General features: G+C 48.0%; 1 protein-coding gene across 4 annotated transcripts; it reads right to left on the reverse strand.

Annotated features, from left to right (window-relative positions):
• Positions 1-2898: 2898 nt before the first annotated feature.
• NUDT7 (nudix hydrolase 7) lies at positions 2899-14621 on the reverse strand. 4 transcript variants are annotated; one of them, XM_053271616.1, is made up of 5 exons: positions 14391-14621; positions 12312-12350; positions 11284-11437; positions 9067-9225; positions 2899-4934 (listed from the first exon to the last, which is right to left on the reverse strand). In XM_053271616.1, the coding sequence occupies exons 1-5, from the start codon at positions 14429-14431 to the stop codon at positions 4572-4574; spliced, it is 756 nt and encodes a 251-aa protein (XP_053127591.1). In that variant the 5' UTR covers positions 14432-14621; the 3' UTR covers positions 2899-4571. The 4 variants fall into 4 exon arrangements, with proteins under 4 accessions (XP_053127591.1, XP_053127592.1, XP_053127593.1 ...); XM_053271617.1 differs by lacking the exon at positions 12312-12350 and having other exon boundaries at positions 14391-14619; XM_053271618.1 differs by lacking the exons at positions 12312-12350; positions 14391-14621 and adding an exon at positions 14186-14206.
• Positions 14622-18409: the final 3788 nt, after the last annotated feature.

Raw genomic sequence — 18409 nt, forward strand, 5'->3', positions numbered from 1 at the left:
ACCCTGGAATCGACGTCATTGTAACAATTAAAACTCCATGCACTAGGGTGTGAATGGAAATGTCATCTCATTGTGCTTTGATGGAGGGGAGTTGGAGAGAAGGATCTCTCTCATTTGCAGGGAAATCATATGCTGCTATCATTGGTACTCATATGAAAAGCCAGCTGTCAAAGAAGTCTGAATCTTCAGCTAATGCAATAACCAGTAGCCAGCCTGCACGCATTTCTTATGGTCGGAAAGTGCGTTTTCGCTTGCAGGTTCTGGTTCATGGGCACTCATTTATATAGTTTAAAGAACTTTCTAAATATTATGATGGTTTTATCAGAGGTTTTTTGTGTATACTTTGTACAGGCTGAATTACTATGGTAACCCCTCAGCAGAACAAAAAGTAATCACAGCAACTAATTCCTATTCCTATTGTAGGCTCTTAAAAGATGGTGAGGCGAGTCTCGCAATCAGGGAGACCTGCTGGAGGGGGATCTACGGGAAAGTGGGCTTAGCCCGCTCTCCCCGCGGACCATCAAGGCTGCTGCCCACACGAACGCCGGCTCTGTCACAGAGCTGGCGGGGGCTGCGGTGATCGGGGGCCACGTGCCCCCCCAGAAGTTCCAGGATGCCCCACGTAAGCACTCGGGGCGCGTGCTCTGCTAACCTGGGCTAAGGGGAGGGGTATTTAAGCGGGTGACCTACTTTGGGGAAACTGGGCTCGATTGTGAGCCCAGTGGTTTCCACGGTCCGTGGAAAGTGGGCTAAGCTCCCGTAGCCCGCTTTCCACTGATTGTGAGAAGCGCCTTGCTGTTTGTGGTTCTTGATTTTAGGTGCTATGGCTTGGGGCATCTTTGATTCTCATGATCATTCCCATTTTTTGAATGAACACACTCCCCCACCCCCCACCGACTCCCCTCCTCTCAATCTGTTTGTCTTTCGGAGAAGTTACCACTGGATGCGTTAGTAATCATTGAGGCTATTCCCACAACTGCCCAAAAGGTGGCTAAGGGAGCCCCGCCCGCTTTTGCATGATCGTGTGCTGCAACAGGAGCCATGTGGCTCCCGGCAGCTAATCTCGTTAAATCCCCTTCCCCTTAAATGAGGTTAACGGAGCGATCGCAGGCGATCGCTCCGTTAACGTTGTTTTTTAAAATTGTGTGTCACCGCAGTGCTACCCAGGAAACTATGGTTTTTTTAATGAGCCGCTAAAGGAGACACATATAGGGCTTTTTTAAAAATCATGTTATAAATTGCATGTTTTGTTTTGTTTTAGTCCATGTACAATATAGCTTGCTTATTCGCATGTTTTATGATAATCAGTGTTGGGACTGATTATCACTGTGTCAATATATTATGTCAACCGTGTGCCTATGATTGTATTCTTTACTCTTGGTATTGACTTTTAGAGAAACGCAGCTACACACACTTATTTGGTACCATATATTTGATTGAAGCTTATTTACCATATTTTTTTCTTTAATTTGTGCAGAAAGCTATCAGCAGATCTTCAGAGCAAATGGCAGACATTCTGGTCAGCAAACACTAATCTAAATATGCTTTGGGGCAGAACCTATTAGTACATCAGCCATTTTAGGCATGCAGTTCTAATTACTTAAATCCAATTAACCAGCCTACTTTATGTAGATTTTCATCCATAACGAAGATCCTCCCTGCTTCACTCCTGTGCACATTTCTAGGTGGTAACTTTCATAGCTACAATCTAATTTGTGGAAACTATCACTCGCTTTCTTCAAAACTGACCTACAGTGTCCCTTGGGGGAGTGTAAACTTCTGTTCCTGCATCCTGCTCATATTTACTCCTCAACAGGTGTTACTGAACAAAGACCTTTTCCCTTATATAAATATTAGAATTTGTTTAGATTTTTTTTCCAGTAAAGGCTTAAAAAAATATTGGATGTGGAGAAAGATTAATACTTATCAGATTAGTGTCCTCAATAGCAGTTTATAAATGTGAATATTATCCAAATGAAATGCACAAACACTGTAGCTATGGTTGCAATACTCTGTGATACATACGACACAGTGGGCCCTTTCTCACGATCAGGGACCCGTGCGGGAGGGCCCAGGGGGAGGAAGGCTACAGAAGCTTGCCTCGCCCACTGATGGCTGGGTCCCAGTTGCTTGGCATGCAGATCCCGCGCCCAGATGATCTGCTGCTGTCCCAGGAAGCACAGAGTTGCGGGGCCCCGGATGTGTCATAGGAACATAGGAAACTGCCATATACTGAGTCAGACCATAGGTCTATCTAGCTCATCTGGTCTACACAGACTGGCAGCGGCTTCTCCAAGGTTGCAGGCAGGAATCTCTCTCAGCCCTACCTTGGAGATGCTGCCAGGGAGGGAACTTGGAACCTTCTGCTCTTCCCAGAGCGGCTCCATCTCCTGAGGGGAATATCTCCCAGTGCTCACACATCAAGTCTCCCATTCAGCTGCAACCAGGGTGGACCCTGATTAGCAAAGGGGACAAGTCATGCTTGCTCCCACAAGACCAGCTCTCCTCCTGGTTCTCCTGGCCCCTGAAAATCTCACAATACACCACCCGAGTGTGCGGTGCATTGTGGGATCCCCCTCCCGGCAACAGGCAGGTGCCCCGTTGTCCCAGCACCGGCTGAAAGCAGTCAGGCACCAGCACACAATCAGTTAAGCTTGCTCCCTTAACCCTGTTTAACAGCCAGGCTTCTTAGCCTAATGGTTCTGATGCCAAAAGCCGTGTGCCTCCTGGCCGTTCTCATGGGCATCCAAGCCCGGTTTTGGCTTCCTTAGCCTTGTCTCGGCTACTCGTGAGAACCAAATATCTAGTTCTGAAGTATGAATGATCAAGGCATGTCATTAGAGAGACTAATTGAGAAGAATGCATTCCCTCGCCCACTCAGCACATCAGAGCAGTGAGAAAGCTTTTTAAGCATACTCTTGCTTTAATATTAATTTCAAGTAACATAAATTTGAGTACCAGCAATAACAAGCAAAAAAAATTACCAACCCCTCCTCAAGTGGTTATGTGTAACGTTACTGAGCGGATGTTATGAGTCCAGCAGCGCCACCTAGAGGCTTCAACCAAGACTGCAAGCTCTGTTGTGCCTGGTGCTGTACTAAAGTAGACAACGAGGCTATTCCCACGACCAGCCAAAACTGGGCTAAGGGAGCCGAGCCCTGTTTTGGCTGGTCGTCTGCCACAACAGGAGACATGTGGCTCCCGGAGGCAAGTCCTCTAAAATGCCACCCCTTAAATGAGGTTAGCGGAGCCAGCTCTCCGCTAACCCCATTTTCTGTGAGTTGCAACTCGGCAACTCATGAGGAGACCCCCAACTGGGAGGCTACAAGAAGCCTCCTGGCATCGGGGGGGGGGGGGGGCTCCCCTGAATGCTCTGCTCACTCGCATGGGGCATTCTTGGATTTCTGGAGGCCGAGCAGCCCCCGATAGCTACCGCTCCAACCGGCTTCATAACGGAGCCAGTAATCGTTTGGGTGGCCAGTTCAGCTGCCCAGGGCAAGCTCCCTGCTCGTGTGTGGGGAGAGCAGGTCAAGACCACTCTCCCCCCAAAAGCCCTCATGGCGCTTCACACGGCTCATGGGCAGCGCCTCTATATTTGCCATTTGTCACATCGTTACCACAACCACATCTTTCTTCTAAGGACATCACACATTGAGGCGAGTCTCACGATCGGTGAGACTCGCCAGATGGGGTTAGTGGGGAGGGCGGGGCTTAGCTCTCCCCGCAGACTACCAAAGCTTCAGCCCTTTGAGAGCGGGCGCTGCGGGGATTGGGGGCTGCATGGCCCCAGGAAGTTCCAGGATGCCCCACACGAGCGCGTGAGTTGTGGCACACACGAGCGTGTGGGGCATCCTGGAGAGACCCCCAGGGCAGGGAGGCTTCTTTCAGCCTCCTGGTGGGGGTCTCCTCATGCATTGCTGCAGTGTGGAGCCACAGCACATGATCAAAAGGAAGAGGTTAACGGAGCACTCGCAAGCCGCCTCCCGGGCTCAGGGGTCTCTCCAGGATGCCCCACGCACTTCTGGGGGCAGCATGGCACCCGATTCCCACACCCCCCACCAGCTCCGTGACGGAGCCGGCAGCCGTGTGGGTGGCTGATCTGACTGCCCAGGGCTGCCTTCTGATCATCTCTCCCTAAGCCCGCTCTCCCCGCAAACCCCCTTCCGGCGAGTCTCACTGATCGTGAGACTCGCCTCAATCCGTTTGCTTCCCTTTGGTGGGCGGATCACCTGCCCAGATGAGCACTGGCTGCTTCTGTTAGCTCCGAGGGTCAGGGCGCCAGGGTGTGGCACCCTGTGTTGCCCTGCCCCCAAGAATAAACTGTGCATTAAGGGAATCCCCCCTCCCCTCCACGTGGCGGCCACGTGAGCAGAAAAACAGGGTTAGGAGAGCGCTTGCTCCGTTTGGAGAGGAGGCTTCATAGGCGGGTTTGCTGCTGTGGTGCTGCTGGGAACCGGCGTGATCTTGGCGGTTCACACGAGCGTGCAAAACAGGGCTGGGCTCCTTCAGCCCGGTTTTGCACGCATGTGTGAATAGCCCCATTTGCTTAAGAAAGTTAACGATTCTTCCAGTCAAAGTTTGCTTCTTCCCATGTTGTATAGATCCATGAGGTTGTTCTCAGCTGAAGAGATCAAATTGTCAAGATCATATTGAACCTCAAATGTTGGCTTCTCTCCAAAAATGGCAAGAGCCAGAAACACTGCAAAATGTGCTGTGAGCCCCCATATCCTAAACGAGGTCTGGTGTTCTGGGTCTTCATATTCAAAGGAATGCATAAGAAATGAAGTATTTTTCACTGGCAGGGCTGTATGCTTCGAAGGACTAATAAAATACTTCAGTGGCACCGAGAACATATCACTGACTTCTTCTGGATTAGGATCGGCTTGGAATGAGTCTTCTATAAAGGCGACTACTGGAGTTACTAAAGAAAAAGTCTGAAAAAGAGAAAGGCATTAGACTCCTCAAAGCATCCAAAGGTGACAGCTGATGGGCCACTATGAAGATTACAGGCAGCATTCAGACTACGGTTGCACTAAAGTATTTATTATTTCTTTCTGTGTAAACTGCTTTGAGAACCTTTGTGGGAAATAGAGTTGATAAAAATCAATTAAATTTTTTAAAAATCAGATTTTTAAAAAATTTAAATTGGATTTTAAAAAATTCATAAAGAAGCTAGGTCAAATATATCATCATGAATATGAATCATGACTTCTAATTATATTCTGCGAACATGTTAACAGCAGTATAAGGGGATGAGAGATAACGGACCTGTTCAGCAGGTGGTGTACATATTCCTTTTATTATAACATGTTAAAGACTAGCTTCGTGATGAAGGCAAAATTTGACTTCATACTTGACTTCTGCAATGTGCTCTATGTGGGGCTGCCTTTGTATGTAGTCCAGAAACTCCAGTTGGTACAGAAAGCGAAAGCCAGGTTGGTCTCTGGGTCATCTCAGAGAGATCATATCACTCCTTTGCTGATAGAGTTACACTGAAAGCCAATAGGTGTCCGGGCAAAATACAAAGTGCTGGTTATCCTCTATAATAAAGTGCTACAGCGTGATCCTGTATCATTTCTCGGCCCGTGTCTTTCTCGGCTGTTCTGGGCATGCGCAGAGTGCATGCCCAGAACGTCCGAGAAAGATACGGCTGCAGGGACACAGCAGCCATGTTGCAAAGAGAGGGGATCAAAGAACAGGCTATGGGGAGGGCACAGGCAGCAGCGTGGAGAATGGGAGGGCAGAGGCAGCTGCGAGGGGACCGGAAGGGCAGAGGGGGCAGCAGGGGGAATGGAGAAAAAAACGGCGGCCATGTTGCCAAGAGCGGGGATCAAATAACGGGCTACAGGGAGGGCAGAGGCGGCAGCCGTGGGCCCAGCCCAGCCGATAAAAAGGAGGAAGAGAATCGATGACTTAGGCGTGAGAATTGGATCCTGACTCCCCTGCCTCACCTCAACGTGTGTTGCTCAGCAGCAGGAAAGAGAAGCAGGCAGACCTCAGCGAAAGCGCCGCGCCTGCCTGCCTGCCACACACGTGTGCGTAAAGGCGGCCGGACACGACACTTCCCCTGCTGGCTGCACTGAGCGGGACGGGACGGCCGCCGCGCCTTATTCGCTCCCCGCGACTTCCTGCCCGCCTCTTCTAGACAGAGAGCCCGAGCAGCTTCCCCGCCCTAGCTCAGCCCGCAGAGGCGGCCGGGCTCCTCCTGCAGCCGCCTTCGCGAGCATGGAGTCCCCGGGTCCAGGCAGGGCGGCATCAGCTGAGTGGCCACCATGGGGCCGCCGGAGCAGGCGCTTCAGCTGCGCCTGGAGCAGCACCGCTACAGCGCATCCGGGCGCTCGCTGCTGGAGCCGCCGCTGCAGCTCTACTGGGCCTGGCTGGTGGAGTGCAGTCCAGGCGCTTCAGCTGCGCCAAGCTCAGGGGCTCCGGGAGGGAGGGCCGGGGGGGGGGGGGGTGGCGCGGGATGCTGCTGCTGCGAGCGCCGCTTCTTTGTCCTCCTCCTGCAGCTGCAGCGCCTCCGCCCACCCGCCTGCCTCCTGGGCCGTATCCCGACCGTGTCTGTGAGACAGATGCAGCGAACGGAGCCCGGTAGCCGGTCTGAGCGCCAGGAAGGGTGGCTGGCTGGGCTCGGCTCAGCTGCCGCAGACAAGACAGCGCTGGCGGCTGGAAGCTCTGCTCTTCGCCCGTCTACCCACAGAAGAAGCCTGCCTTGCCTTCGCCGCGCTCTCCCCTCCTGGCTCAGGCCCGAGGAGGAGGCCCGTTCCAGGCCAGCCTCCTGCCGCCCCATGCAGGAGGGAGCCCGCAGGCAAGAGCGGAGCTTGAGAGGCAAAAGAAACAAGGAGGGAGAGAGGGAAAGTAGGAAAGAGAGAAGAAAGGAAAGAAGGAAGAGGAAAGAAAAAGGAGAAAGGAATGAGGGAGAAGGACAAAAAAAAAGACAGAAGGGAGGGAGAAGCAGCCAGCCCCAAAGAGCGAGCCCGTTAAAGAAATAAAAGAGGAAAAGAGAAAGATAGGAGTGAGAAGAGGTGGAAGAAAGGAAGGAAAGGAGAGAGAGAGAGAAGAAAGGAAGGAAAGGAAACAGAGGAAGAGGGAGAGAAAAGGAAGGAGAGGAGTGAAAGACAGAGAAAGAAAAATAAAAAATGAAAGGAGGGCGAAGGAGAGAGGGAGAAGGAATAAAGGAGACAACAACAAAAGGTACTAGCGCCCGTTATTTTAACGGGCTTAAAAATACTAGTAACCTATAAAACCCTAAATGGCTTGGGCCCTGGGTATTTAAGAGAATGTCTTCTTCATTATGAGCCCCACCACCCATTAAGGTCATCTGGAGAAGTCCGTCTCCAGTTGCCGCCAGCTTGGCTGGGGGCCACATAGGGGCAGGCCTTCTCGGTTGCTGCCCCAAGATTGTGGAACGTGCTCCCAACTGAAATACAATCCTCCCCATCTCTGGCAATTTTTAGAAAGCATTTGAAAACCCACCTCTTCACCCACCCAAGCTTTTCAGCTTTTTAGATTTTTTTAGGTTTTAATCTGTTTTGACTTTTAAATTATTTAATTTTGTGTTTTTTTAATAGATATTTTAACTTGTTTTATGTTACTGTTAACCACCCAGAGACAAAAGTTTGGAGCGGTGTACAAATTAGATAGACAGACAGACAAATAGACAGACAGACAATTTCAATTACTGAAGATGAGAAGAAAGGGGTCAATTCTAGATTTCCCCCTCTTTAGTATTTAAATTCTACATTTCATGGGCTCTTTTTGTCACCGAGGCTATTCACATGAGCGTGCAAAACCGGGCTAAGGGAGCCCAGCCTGGTTTTGCATACTCATGTGAACCACTGGGATTGTGGCCGATCCCGGTGGCTAAACGGTGGCAAACCCGCTTAAGTAGCCTCCTGCTTCAATGAGGTTAAGGGAGCAAGGGGGAAAGAGGATCACAGTAATGCACTGTGCACTTGTGCGGTACACTATTGGGGCTCCGGGGGGGAGGGTGATGCACGGCGGTGTTTCCCTGCACCCAAACTGCAGAGCAGCCAGGTGAGGTGCAGGAGAGCTGCAGGTGAGTCGCCGCTCATCTGGGTGGCTGATCCGCCCGCCTGGCAAAGAGTAAGTGATCATCTGCGGCAGTGTTCTCTCTAACTTTTTTCATCTGTATGTGATGAAAGCAGTATCAAGGCAGTGTGTGCACACATGCATTCGGAGTGGGGCCTTCCCGATTCAACCTGAGCGGGATCTAAAATTAACTGAGCGGACATCAGAAAATGTGTGAGCGTGCACACATGCGCATGCCTTAGAGGGAACACTGGTCCGAGGGGAGGGCTGGGCAAACCCATTCTCCCCACATACCTCTGAGGAGCTCCACTATTTGGCTAATACAGAAGCTTGGAAAAAAGCTTTGCAACTCACCCTACATTAAAGGATAGATTAAGGTAAAGCGTGCCGTCAAGTCGATTCCGACTCCTGGTGCCCACAGAGCCATGTGGTTGTCTTTGGTAGGAGGGCTTTACCATTGCCTCCTCCCGCGCAGTATGAGATGATGCCTTTCAGCATCTTCCTCTATCACTGCTTCCTGATATAGGTGTTTCCCATAGTCTGGGAAACATACCAGCAGGGATTTGAACCGGCAACCTTCTGCTTGTTAGTCAAGCATTTCCCCACTGCGCCACTTAAGGTGGTAAAAGATAGATTACCAAGTGCTAAAACCAACAGATTTCAATGGTCATGACCCTTCCCCTTGCAGTCACAGCACCAAGGTGTGGAGGGGTCGTGTCACAGGTACAGTGGTCCCTCGACTTACGATGTTAATCCGTTCCGAACGCACGTTCGGAGGTCGAAATTTTCGTAAGTCGAAGAGCGCATCCACGGAGGTCTGAAAACATTCGTAAGTTGAGGAAGCCGCATCTAAAAATTCGTAGGTCGAGTAAGCCGCATCTAAAACGGCAACGACTTCCGGTCTTTTTTGTCATTCGTACCTCGAAAACCTCGTAAGTCGAGTAGTTCGTAGGTCGAGGGACCACTGTATACAGATCTGCTGCTTGTTTAAGAATGGTTTCGACAAATGAAGCTTACTTTATCTATTGAAGGTACAAGCCTACAGATGACTTCAGCCTGTTCTGGGTTGAGCCCCACTTCTTCCTTGGCTTCTCGGAGAGCTGTAGCTATTTCGTCTGCATCTGTTGGTTCATTCCTGCCTCCTGGAAAACACACTTCTCCAGGTGACCTCCTCAACTAAGAACAAAAAGAACATTATTGTAGAGTATCATTATTTTCACTTGGATTAGTTCAAGATACTTGTGGACAGAGTTTCCTGTGTCACTGTCATTGTGGACTGTGTTGTACACCCAAGCACCAATAATGACAGGACATGAACAAATTGGAAGAACTAGGGCCATTTTCTTGATCATATTTACAAATAACCTGCAAGAAGGAATATACTAAATAGAGTGCAGGTACCCGCCATGAGGGTCAGCCTCATAAGGAATCTCCAATATATTCTGCAATGTTGATGTTATTTTATTTATTTATTTCATTTATATTTATATTCCGCTCTTCCTCCAAGGAACCCAGAGCGGTGTACATAGTTAAGTCTATCCTCACAACAACCCTGTGAGGTAGGTTGGGCTGAGAGAGAAGTGACTGGCCCAGAGTCACCCAGCAATGTTAAATTCTGAAGTTATAACTGAACATCTGTAACATAAGACTGCCCAGAACAGGGCGAAGGACTGGGTGTTGATTCAGCCCGGCTCCAAGTCCAGACATCACCACAACCATGAGGTTTATCCCCGCTTGGGGAGGCCAACCTACCTCACCTGACCCAGGCTGCAAAACACTGAGAAGTGGGCCCAGCCAGCCTCCGGGAAGGGGCAGATCTCAGCCCAAGGGCCGCAAATCCTTCAAGGGCTGTTCCTCGGCTTCCTACTCACCTTAATCAGTCTTCCAGTCAAACAACAATATGGAACAACCTACCCCAACCCCACACTCTTCTGCAAAGTGACCAAACATCCTAAACAATGAGAATCAGTGAGAAGTAGGTGAAAAAAGGCCACCCCCAAAGCCAATCGGGTGTGACCCAAAAAATTCCTACTTGGAAAAGGCAACTGGAAAAACCTCACTGAAAAGGGATGGGCATGCGGGTGTCTCACCCGCTCAAGCAGCTGCTCCCCCACTCCCATTGGATGGCCACCATCACATGCCGGGGCAACAAAATGGCAGCCCCCGTGCCTGTCAATGGGGTGGGGCACACAACTTCATCCCCAGCCTTATCACGAAGTGCGGCAGCAGGGAGATTTCTATCCCACTCTTCCTCCAAAGAGCCCATAGCGGTGTGCATGGTTATGTTTATCCTCACATCAACCCTGTGAGTTAGTTTAGGCTGAGAGATAACTAATTTGCCCAGAGTTACCCAGTGAGTTTCAAGGCTGAGTGGGGATTTAAACAAGAATGTCCAAGGTCCTTTACCAACACTCTAACCACCAGTGTTCTATTTTTTTTTTTTTTTCATTTGTGTGCAGAATTAGATTTGTTCTGGGTGGCAGTATCAAGGCAGTGTGTTTGGACATGCATCCAGGGTGGGGCCTTCCCAATTCAACCTGAGCGGGATCTAAAATCAACTGAGCGGACATCAAAAAATGTGTGAGCGTGCGCACATGCGCACCCCTTAGAGTGCTAACCACTCTAACCACTACACCACACTGGCTTGCTATGTAGTTTGAGTGTATTTTCCACTGTAAGTATGCCAGATGGGTAGCAGATAGTTGGCTCATAATTTGATTGGGATAGTTGTGCGTTGGGGGGCAGGTGGGCGGAGAAGGTGGGGGGGGGAAGAAGAGTAGAGAAGCAGGCGGCCGGACACTCAGAAAGCTGGCCGGGCCGGTGGGGGTGGGGGAGGCAGCTGTGGGGCCGGCTTGAGGCGCAGATGCTAATTATTTATTGTTCTATGTAAACTGCTTTGAGAGCTTTGGTTGAAGAGCAGTATATAATATTCTTCGTTGCAGCCATCATAGTATAGACAAGGGAAGAGGAAATCTACTCTGGTTTGATTGTATGCCTGAAACACAAATAATGATTTCGAGACTAAATCAAAATTGTGCAAACCATGACTCAATGTTACGCATAAACCAACTGTGTGTTTCATATAATGAAGAATATTTGGCATATAAATTTAAGTTGTTTACGTGGCTACCCTTAATCTTGAGTTCACTTCTCACACATTTTTATCAGGCAACCTTTCCCCCCCCAATAACCTCAGACATGGTGGAATTAATTCTGACCTTCAGATTTACATACCTTCATTGATCTGACAGTGAAAAGTACACACAGCCTTTCATCTTTAACCATCAGCGGTATAAGAACAGAGGCTTTTGCTAGTGGCAAATGGGAAAATCGGTCTCCAACGTCAAACTTCTTTAAACGTAGTTTCGCTTTATCTTTCACGCTCATTCTAAACCAAATAAAAAGAACATACATTTCATAAAAACTGACTTTTCACCCCAGAGCTATTGTTAATTTTCAAAGCTGGAATATGTAAATATATACTTTCAAACAAATCTGATCATTTTCTTGTAGATGCAGCGAGATAAATATTGTGTGCCTATGAAGCCTCATAGGCTTACAACCTCTGTATCTGCACCCAAAGGCAAATAAACTGGAATTCTCTCTCTACAAATATTGAAGCAACCCAATAACATTTTCTTTATACCACAAAATAAACCTTGTATAAAACATTACATGAAGCAGAGTGGGACGATTATGAGCAGCAGGGCCTATCAGTTTTAGGCCCTGCTGCACATAATCATTTCATTTGTTCCATTAGAGAACTGATTTCTTATACCCTACCGCCTACAGCAAATCCTAAATTGCACATGGTAGTAGTAACAAACATGTTTCTGCAGTCTCACCAAAAGGATTAAGCCATAAGAACTATAGCTAAGCATTTCCCCTGCTAACTGAGCAAAGAGGCAACTGTTAAAAGTGGTGATTCTCTTTGTTTAGCAGGGGGAGAGCAACTGGCCCCATCCGACCCCAGCACAGCACCCCTCCAGTGGCTGTTGCTGGTGTCTGTCTTATATTTATTTTTTAGATTGTGAGCCCTTTGGGGACAGGGAGCCATTTATTTATATCTATGTAAACTTCTTTGGGAACTTTTGTTGGAAAGCGGTATATAAATATTCATTGTATTCCTATCCATATAAGAAGTTATCATTTCAGCCCAGGTTAAGACATATGGAATAATGGTCACCCCTGGTTCCATACTGACTGTTTGAAAAGGCACAGAGCTATGTTCATATGGATCAGTGCCCTTGAGGCTGACTCACTTGAAAGCGCAGGATTCCCTCCTTATGAAAAGCAGATACCTACGAAAGAGAGGAGATGGTTCACCTGGCTTTGTGGTGCACAACCTTTCCACTACACTCTGCTTAATTAGTTACTTCAGTTTACTATTACATCAGAAGTAGAAGTTTGACTATTTTCTCTTCTTCATTTGTTTTAACCTTATGCTGGTCGCTGACCGAAATAAAGAGATTTGATTACTATTACATCAGAGCAGGCAAACTATGGTTTGTGAGCCAGTTTTAGAGGGCATTTTGCAAGGCAAAGAGAAACCATGGTTTACAAACCCTGGCAACCTATGGTCTGCAGTCAACCAGGAAGAACTAAAGGGCAGACTCTGTGAGCAGAGGGCTTGGTTCCCCTAACAAGCAATGGGTCGTCATTGAAACTATTCTCACGCACACTGGAAACCGGGCTAAGGGGGCCCAGCCTGTTTTCCAGTGCACGTGTGAACCACCAGGATCTGTGTGGCTCCTGGCGGCAAGCCTGCTTAATTCCACCCCACACCCAACGAGGTTAATGGAGCTCCACACCATGGCGACTTACAAGGAGACTCCCGATGGGGAGGCTGCAAGTCTCCCGGTACTGGGGGGCTTCCCAGAACGCCTAACGCACTGTTACAGGGAACACTGGCTCAGACTCTTAAAAGGACATCGGATGCATGCTTACTCAGAAGTAAATTCCATTACGTTCAATTGTGCCTACTCCAAAGTAAGTGTGCATAGGATTGCAGCCTTAGTCATGTTTAAACAGATGCATTTCAAGATTAAACATCATCTAAGTCCACGCAGTGGGGACTCGATTATCAAGCGAGAGGTTGCCGGTTCGAATCCCCACTGGTCTGTTTCCCAGACTATGGGAAACACCTCTATTGGGCAGCAATGATATAGGAAGATGCTGAAAGGCATCATCACATACTGTACGGGAGGAGGCAATGGGAAACCCCTCCTGTATTCTACCAAGGACAACTGCAGGGCTCACACTGACTCTCGACAGCACACTTTACCTTTAAGTCCATGGAATTCAAATAGGACTTACTCCCACTCAGGGCTGGCCTCCTCCTGCCCCTTCACAGCATGCAACTCAACTGGATCACCTCTTAATAGCTTCAGATCTGATGGCACAGCTACAGGGTCCTGTCCACAAGTTGGCAACCTTGCTTCCACATAAGAGAGGCGAGTGCAGCCCATTCCAGCTGTAACAGATGACTGCCTGCAGCAGCCCAATAACCTGCGACAGAACCTCAGGCTGAACATCCTTGGGGTTCCCACAGATTTCAGTGGGGCTTACTTACTCCCTGGTAAACACTTTTTCTAGGGAGCAAGCGCCACTGACTTTCAAGGATCCACACTTACCTGGAACTCAAGTACCAGGGAAAACTCCAGCAGGATTTACACCTACCTGAGAGTAAGCACCATTGAACCCAATGAAAGCTTGAAAAGCAAAGGTAAGGTCATGTTGTCAAGTCGTGACCACAGAGCCCCGTGGTTGTCTTTGGCAGAATACAGGAGGGGGTTGCCATTGCTATCTCCCACACAGTATGAGACGATGCCTTTCAGCATCTTCCTATATCACTGCTGCCCAATATAGGTGCTTCCCATAGTCTGGGAAACCTACCAGCGGGGATTTGAACCAAGAGCCTTCTGCTCACCTGGGAGTAAATTCCCTAAAACTCAGTGCACACTAACCTTGGAGTAACCCCACACTATGCTTTATAGCTGGGGCTCTCAAACCAGGGTCCCCTGGTGTTGCTGGACTACGACTCCCATGATCTGTGGCCAAGGATGATGGGAGTTGTAGTCCAGCCGAGCAAAAAATGGGGATCCAGCCTGGAGGACCCCTGCTTTATGGGACTTACTCCTGAGTAAACACACATGCAGACAGAGGCATGCAACATCAATTTTTTTATAGCATAAAACCAAATACTGGTCGACTGAGAAGGAAAGGCTCCATCACTGGAGACCCCAGGACTAAAGAGGGAAGTGAGTGCTCGAGGAGGATAGGGGAAGCCGTATGTCAATCACCCCTCTTCCTCAGGGGGTGGGATTTTGCCTTGAGGTTACCTTCCCTCCTCGCCGCTATCAGCGCCGCGCGCAGCCTCCATCTTGGAGTGAAAGCGTCGGAAGACTTCTCAAACGGCGAGCGACCGCCTCCTTTCCCCCATTCGCTGCTTCCCACCCAGAGAGAGCCACCATTGGTTCTTTCCCGGCTAATTGACAGCTCTTGACTCCTGCCCTTCTCTCCCCCGACGCCATTGAGTTTTGCCGGGATTCTACACGGCTTTGCCGGACGCTGCGTTCCTATTGGCTGGACCTGGGGCGAAAGTGTGACGGAATCAGAGCTGCGAATGCCTGCCCCCTGCGGAAAGGGAGTTGATTGGAGCGTTGCCTTGGCCAGAGAGAAAGGCTGAGCCTATCACCTACCAGGAGCCAGCTGGGGCGGGGCAATTAAAGTAGGCGGAGGGGAAAAAAACAAAACAAACCTGCCCGAGTTTTTTGCGAGGCTTTTAGAGGAGGGTGTTTGGTTGATTGCAATTTTTAGTCAGGAGGCTTCGCGGTGTTGCATAATCAGAATCTTTCTTGCAGTCACTGACCAGACAAAACATACAGGGCATGAGCAATTTGCTAATGGGGACCTTAGATTGCTCTCTAACTAAGCTCTTTGGAGCCCAAGTAGGGTAATCTTTTGGCAAGGACCAGCTGGAATGTCATAGACCAGGCAGCTATTTCTTGAATTCTCAGGAAATCTTTGTCAGGCTGTATGCTGAGTGAAAAACGATAGGGCTGAAAAGACTATTGTGTGCTTCATACAGGGGTTTATGCCACAAACAGCATTAAAAACAATTACTTGGTCTAGCTGCGTGTATGCTTTCTTCAGTCTTTAATTATGGGTTTCTTTGTAGACTCTCCAAAAAAGGATGGAAGTGTTAGTCTCTGCTAACTGGGCAAAAAGGCACCTTTCAAAGTGGTGATTCTTATATTTGGCCATGGGAGAGCAATTGGGGTGTAAGCTGCCTAGTGAGCAAGAGGTTGCTGGTTCGAATCCCCGCTGGAAACACCTATATCAGGCAGCAGCTATATAGGAAGATGCTGAAATGCATCATCTCATACTGCATGGGAGGAGGCAATGGTAAACCCCTCCTGTATTCTACCATAGAGAACCACAGGGCTCTGTGGGCGCCAGGAGTCGACACCGACTCGATGGCACAACTTTAGTCCCAACAGAGTATCCATGCAGTGCCTGTAGATGGTTTTTGCCTTGTGTTTCTCCTTGGATTGTGAGCCCCTTTGGGGACAGGATACCACCACTTTATTATTCCTTTTCTGTGCAAACTGCTTAAAAAAAACCCACGTTTGTTGAAAAGCAATATATAGGTAGTGAGAATAGAGCTTTTTAGTTTAGAGGGGGAAAGGCAGTTGTGAAAATATGCTAGAGGTTTAAACAGTTATGAATGATGTAGCAAGAGAGGGAAAATTCCATGGCTTCTAGCAATTCTCATATTTAAATAAGTTCAGGCTTGTAACACACTGATTCTCATGCCAAAGTTTTATATCTCGCAAGGCACACTGAAGAAAACGCCACTCTGCTTGCTTTATGCTGTATTTATTTGCTTTGTGATAGCCTGTCCTACTGATTTAAAACCAAAGGTAAAGTGTGCCATCAAGTCAATTTCGATTCCTGGTGCACACAGAGCCCTGTGGTTGTCTTTGGTAGAATACAGGAGGGGTTTACCATTGCCTCCTCCCACACAGTGTGAGATGATGCCTTTCAACATCTTCCTATATCGCTGCTGCCTGATATAGTAGCAGTGGGGATTCGAACTGGCAACCTTCTGCTTGTTAGTCAAGCATTTCCCTGCTGTGCCACTTAAGGTGTTTAAAAAACCCAAAGGTAGTGCTTGTTCATTTGGCGTCAGATATCCTAGCAAGACACAATTGACTTACAGTATGTTAACAGTCCACAAACTCCAGTGGCTGAGTTACTTTTGAAATGACGGTGTGCGCTCTATGATGGCACAGTAATTGTGTGCACGGACACACGCGTGTGCATCTGAAACAAGATGCCTCTACCTCGACCTTTCCTCTCCCATACTAACCCAGAAATATAACTTCTACAGATTCTGGGGAGAGAGCCGGGCCTTGGAAGAATGATAGCCCTAGCAATTAACATGAGCAATTGTCATTCCCAAAAGACCATTCTAGGGACATAATTTTTCCTCATAATACTACATCTCAGATTCACGCAGTGATGGATGAGCAGCAAGTTCTGTTCAGACAAAAGCAAGTAATTATTCACATCTGATTAGCTTGTGGAGTTCACTATCCAAAGTGTGGCTGAGTGACTGTTAGCTTAGATGACTTTAAAAGGAATCACACAAATTCAAGTGATACTTCAATAATTATTAGCTAAATCGGACTTCCATGTTCAGGGGCCACATACTGTATTAGATGCTGTGGACAAACAATAGGAAAAGGCTTACATAGGACGCTGCCTTGTACTCAGTCAGACCCTTGGTCCATCTAGCTCAGTATTAGCTGCAGTGACTGTCAACCTCTTTCCAGGAACACTTAAGAACAGCCCTGCTGGATCAGGCCCAAGGCATATCTAGTCCACCAGATGCCTCTGGGAAGCCCACAGGCAAGAGCTGAAGGCATGCCCTCTCTCCTGCTGTTGCTCCCCTGCAACTGGTATTGAGAGGCGTCTTGCCTCTTAGGCAGGAGTTATTCCATAGCCTTCCATGACCTGTCCTCCATGCATTTAAGCCCTTCTTGAAGCCATCCAGTCTGGTGGCTGTCACCACATCTTGTGGCAGAGAATCCCATAAGTTAATTATGTGTTGTGTGAAAAACTGCTTCCTTTTCGTGGTCCTAAATTTCAGGGTTTCAGATGGGTCTTGCCCAGCCCCACCTGGAAATGCCAAGGATTAAACCTGGAACCTTCTGCATGCAAAACACATTCTCCTTTACTGAGCTACAGTCCTTCCTTCCTCCTCATACCTTGTTTTTAGTTTTCTGAGAAGCAGCCGGCTGGTCACTGTTGGAAAATGAATGATGGACAGGGCCTCCTTGAGAAAGTGATCAAACATGCAAATTATATGGCTTCTTTAAGGGGTCTCTCTGGAAGGCAATACTCCTAATACTGTGATTGATTGATTGATTAAGTGCCGTCAAGACTATTAGTGACCATATAGATAGATTCTATCCAGGATGTTATATCTTCAACCTGGCCTTTAAGGTCTCTCAGTAGTGCATTCATTGCTGTCTTGATAGAGTCCATCCACCTTGCTGCTGGTTGTCCTCTTCTTCTCTTGCCTTCAACTTTTCCCAGACTATGGGAAACACCTATATCGAGCAGCAGTGTGAGCGATATAGGAAGGTGCTGAAAGGCATCATCTCATACTGCGCGGGAGATGGCAATGATAAACCCCTCCTGTATTCTACCAAAAAACCCCACAGGGCTCTGTGGTTGCCAGGAAGACACCGACTTGATGGCACAGCTTTACCTCTTTACCCTGTAAAGTGCTATGTATGTCAGTGCTGCTGCTGTAATGGTTCCAACAATGTTCACTGGACTATAATCTTCCTTCAGTGGCTCATTGAGCAGGCCCAGTCACCAATAACCATTTAAAATGATGTTATTTTGTAACACAAGAGATAATTAGCAGAGATTATGGAAGGCATGCTGTGGCAATGTTTGTGCGATATGGCTGTCCAATTAGCTTCAAATTTATTTTACAGCCCTGTTGATTTCACGAAACAGGGGGCTTCTGTGTAATGTATACAGTTTGCAAAATGGATTTAATTAACTTCTAGCACCTTAAGTCGTTCAGCAAACAGCTTGTTCAACGTGGCATTCTCGTTTACAGCTAATGAACATGGCTGTAGAATTTCAACAGGTCAGCTGAATCAAATGCCATTTTATCACTGCTTACCTTCCAAATGCAAATACATAAGAATTCCCTCTGTCATATTTACATTCAGTTTAGCAGGGTCTTGAAGAGAATAAGTTCTGTTCTTATTTACAAGGGTTTTTTTAAAAAAATAAAGGTGTTTTTTTTTTTAAATCACCAGACACCATTACA

This window comes from Hemicordylus capensis, chromosome 9 (genome assembly GCF_027244095.1).
Source record: "Hemicordylus capensis ecotype Gifberg chromosome 9, rHemCap1.1.pri, whole genome shotgun sequence".
Taxonomy (NCBI): Eukaryota; Metazoa; Chordata; class Lepidosauria; order Squamata; family Cordylidae; genus Hemicordylus; species Hemicordylus capensis.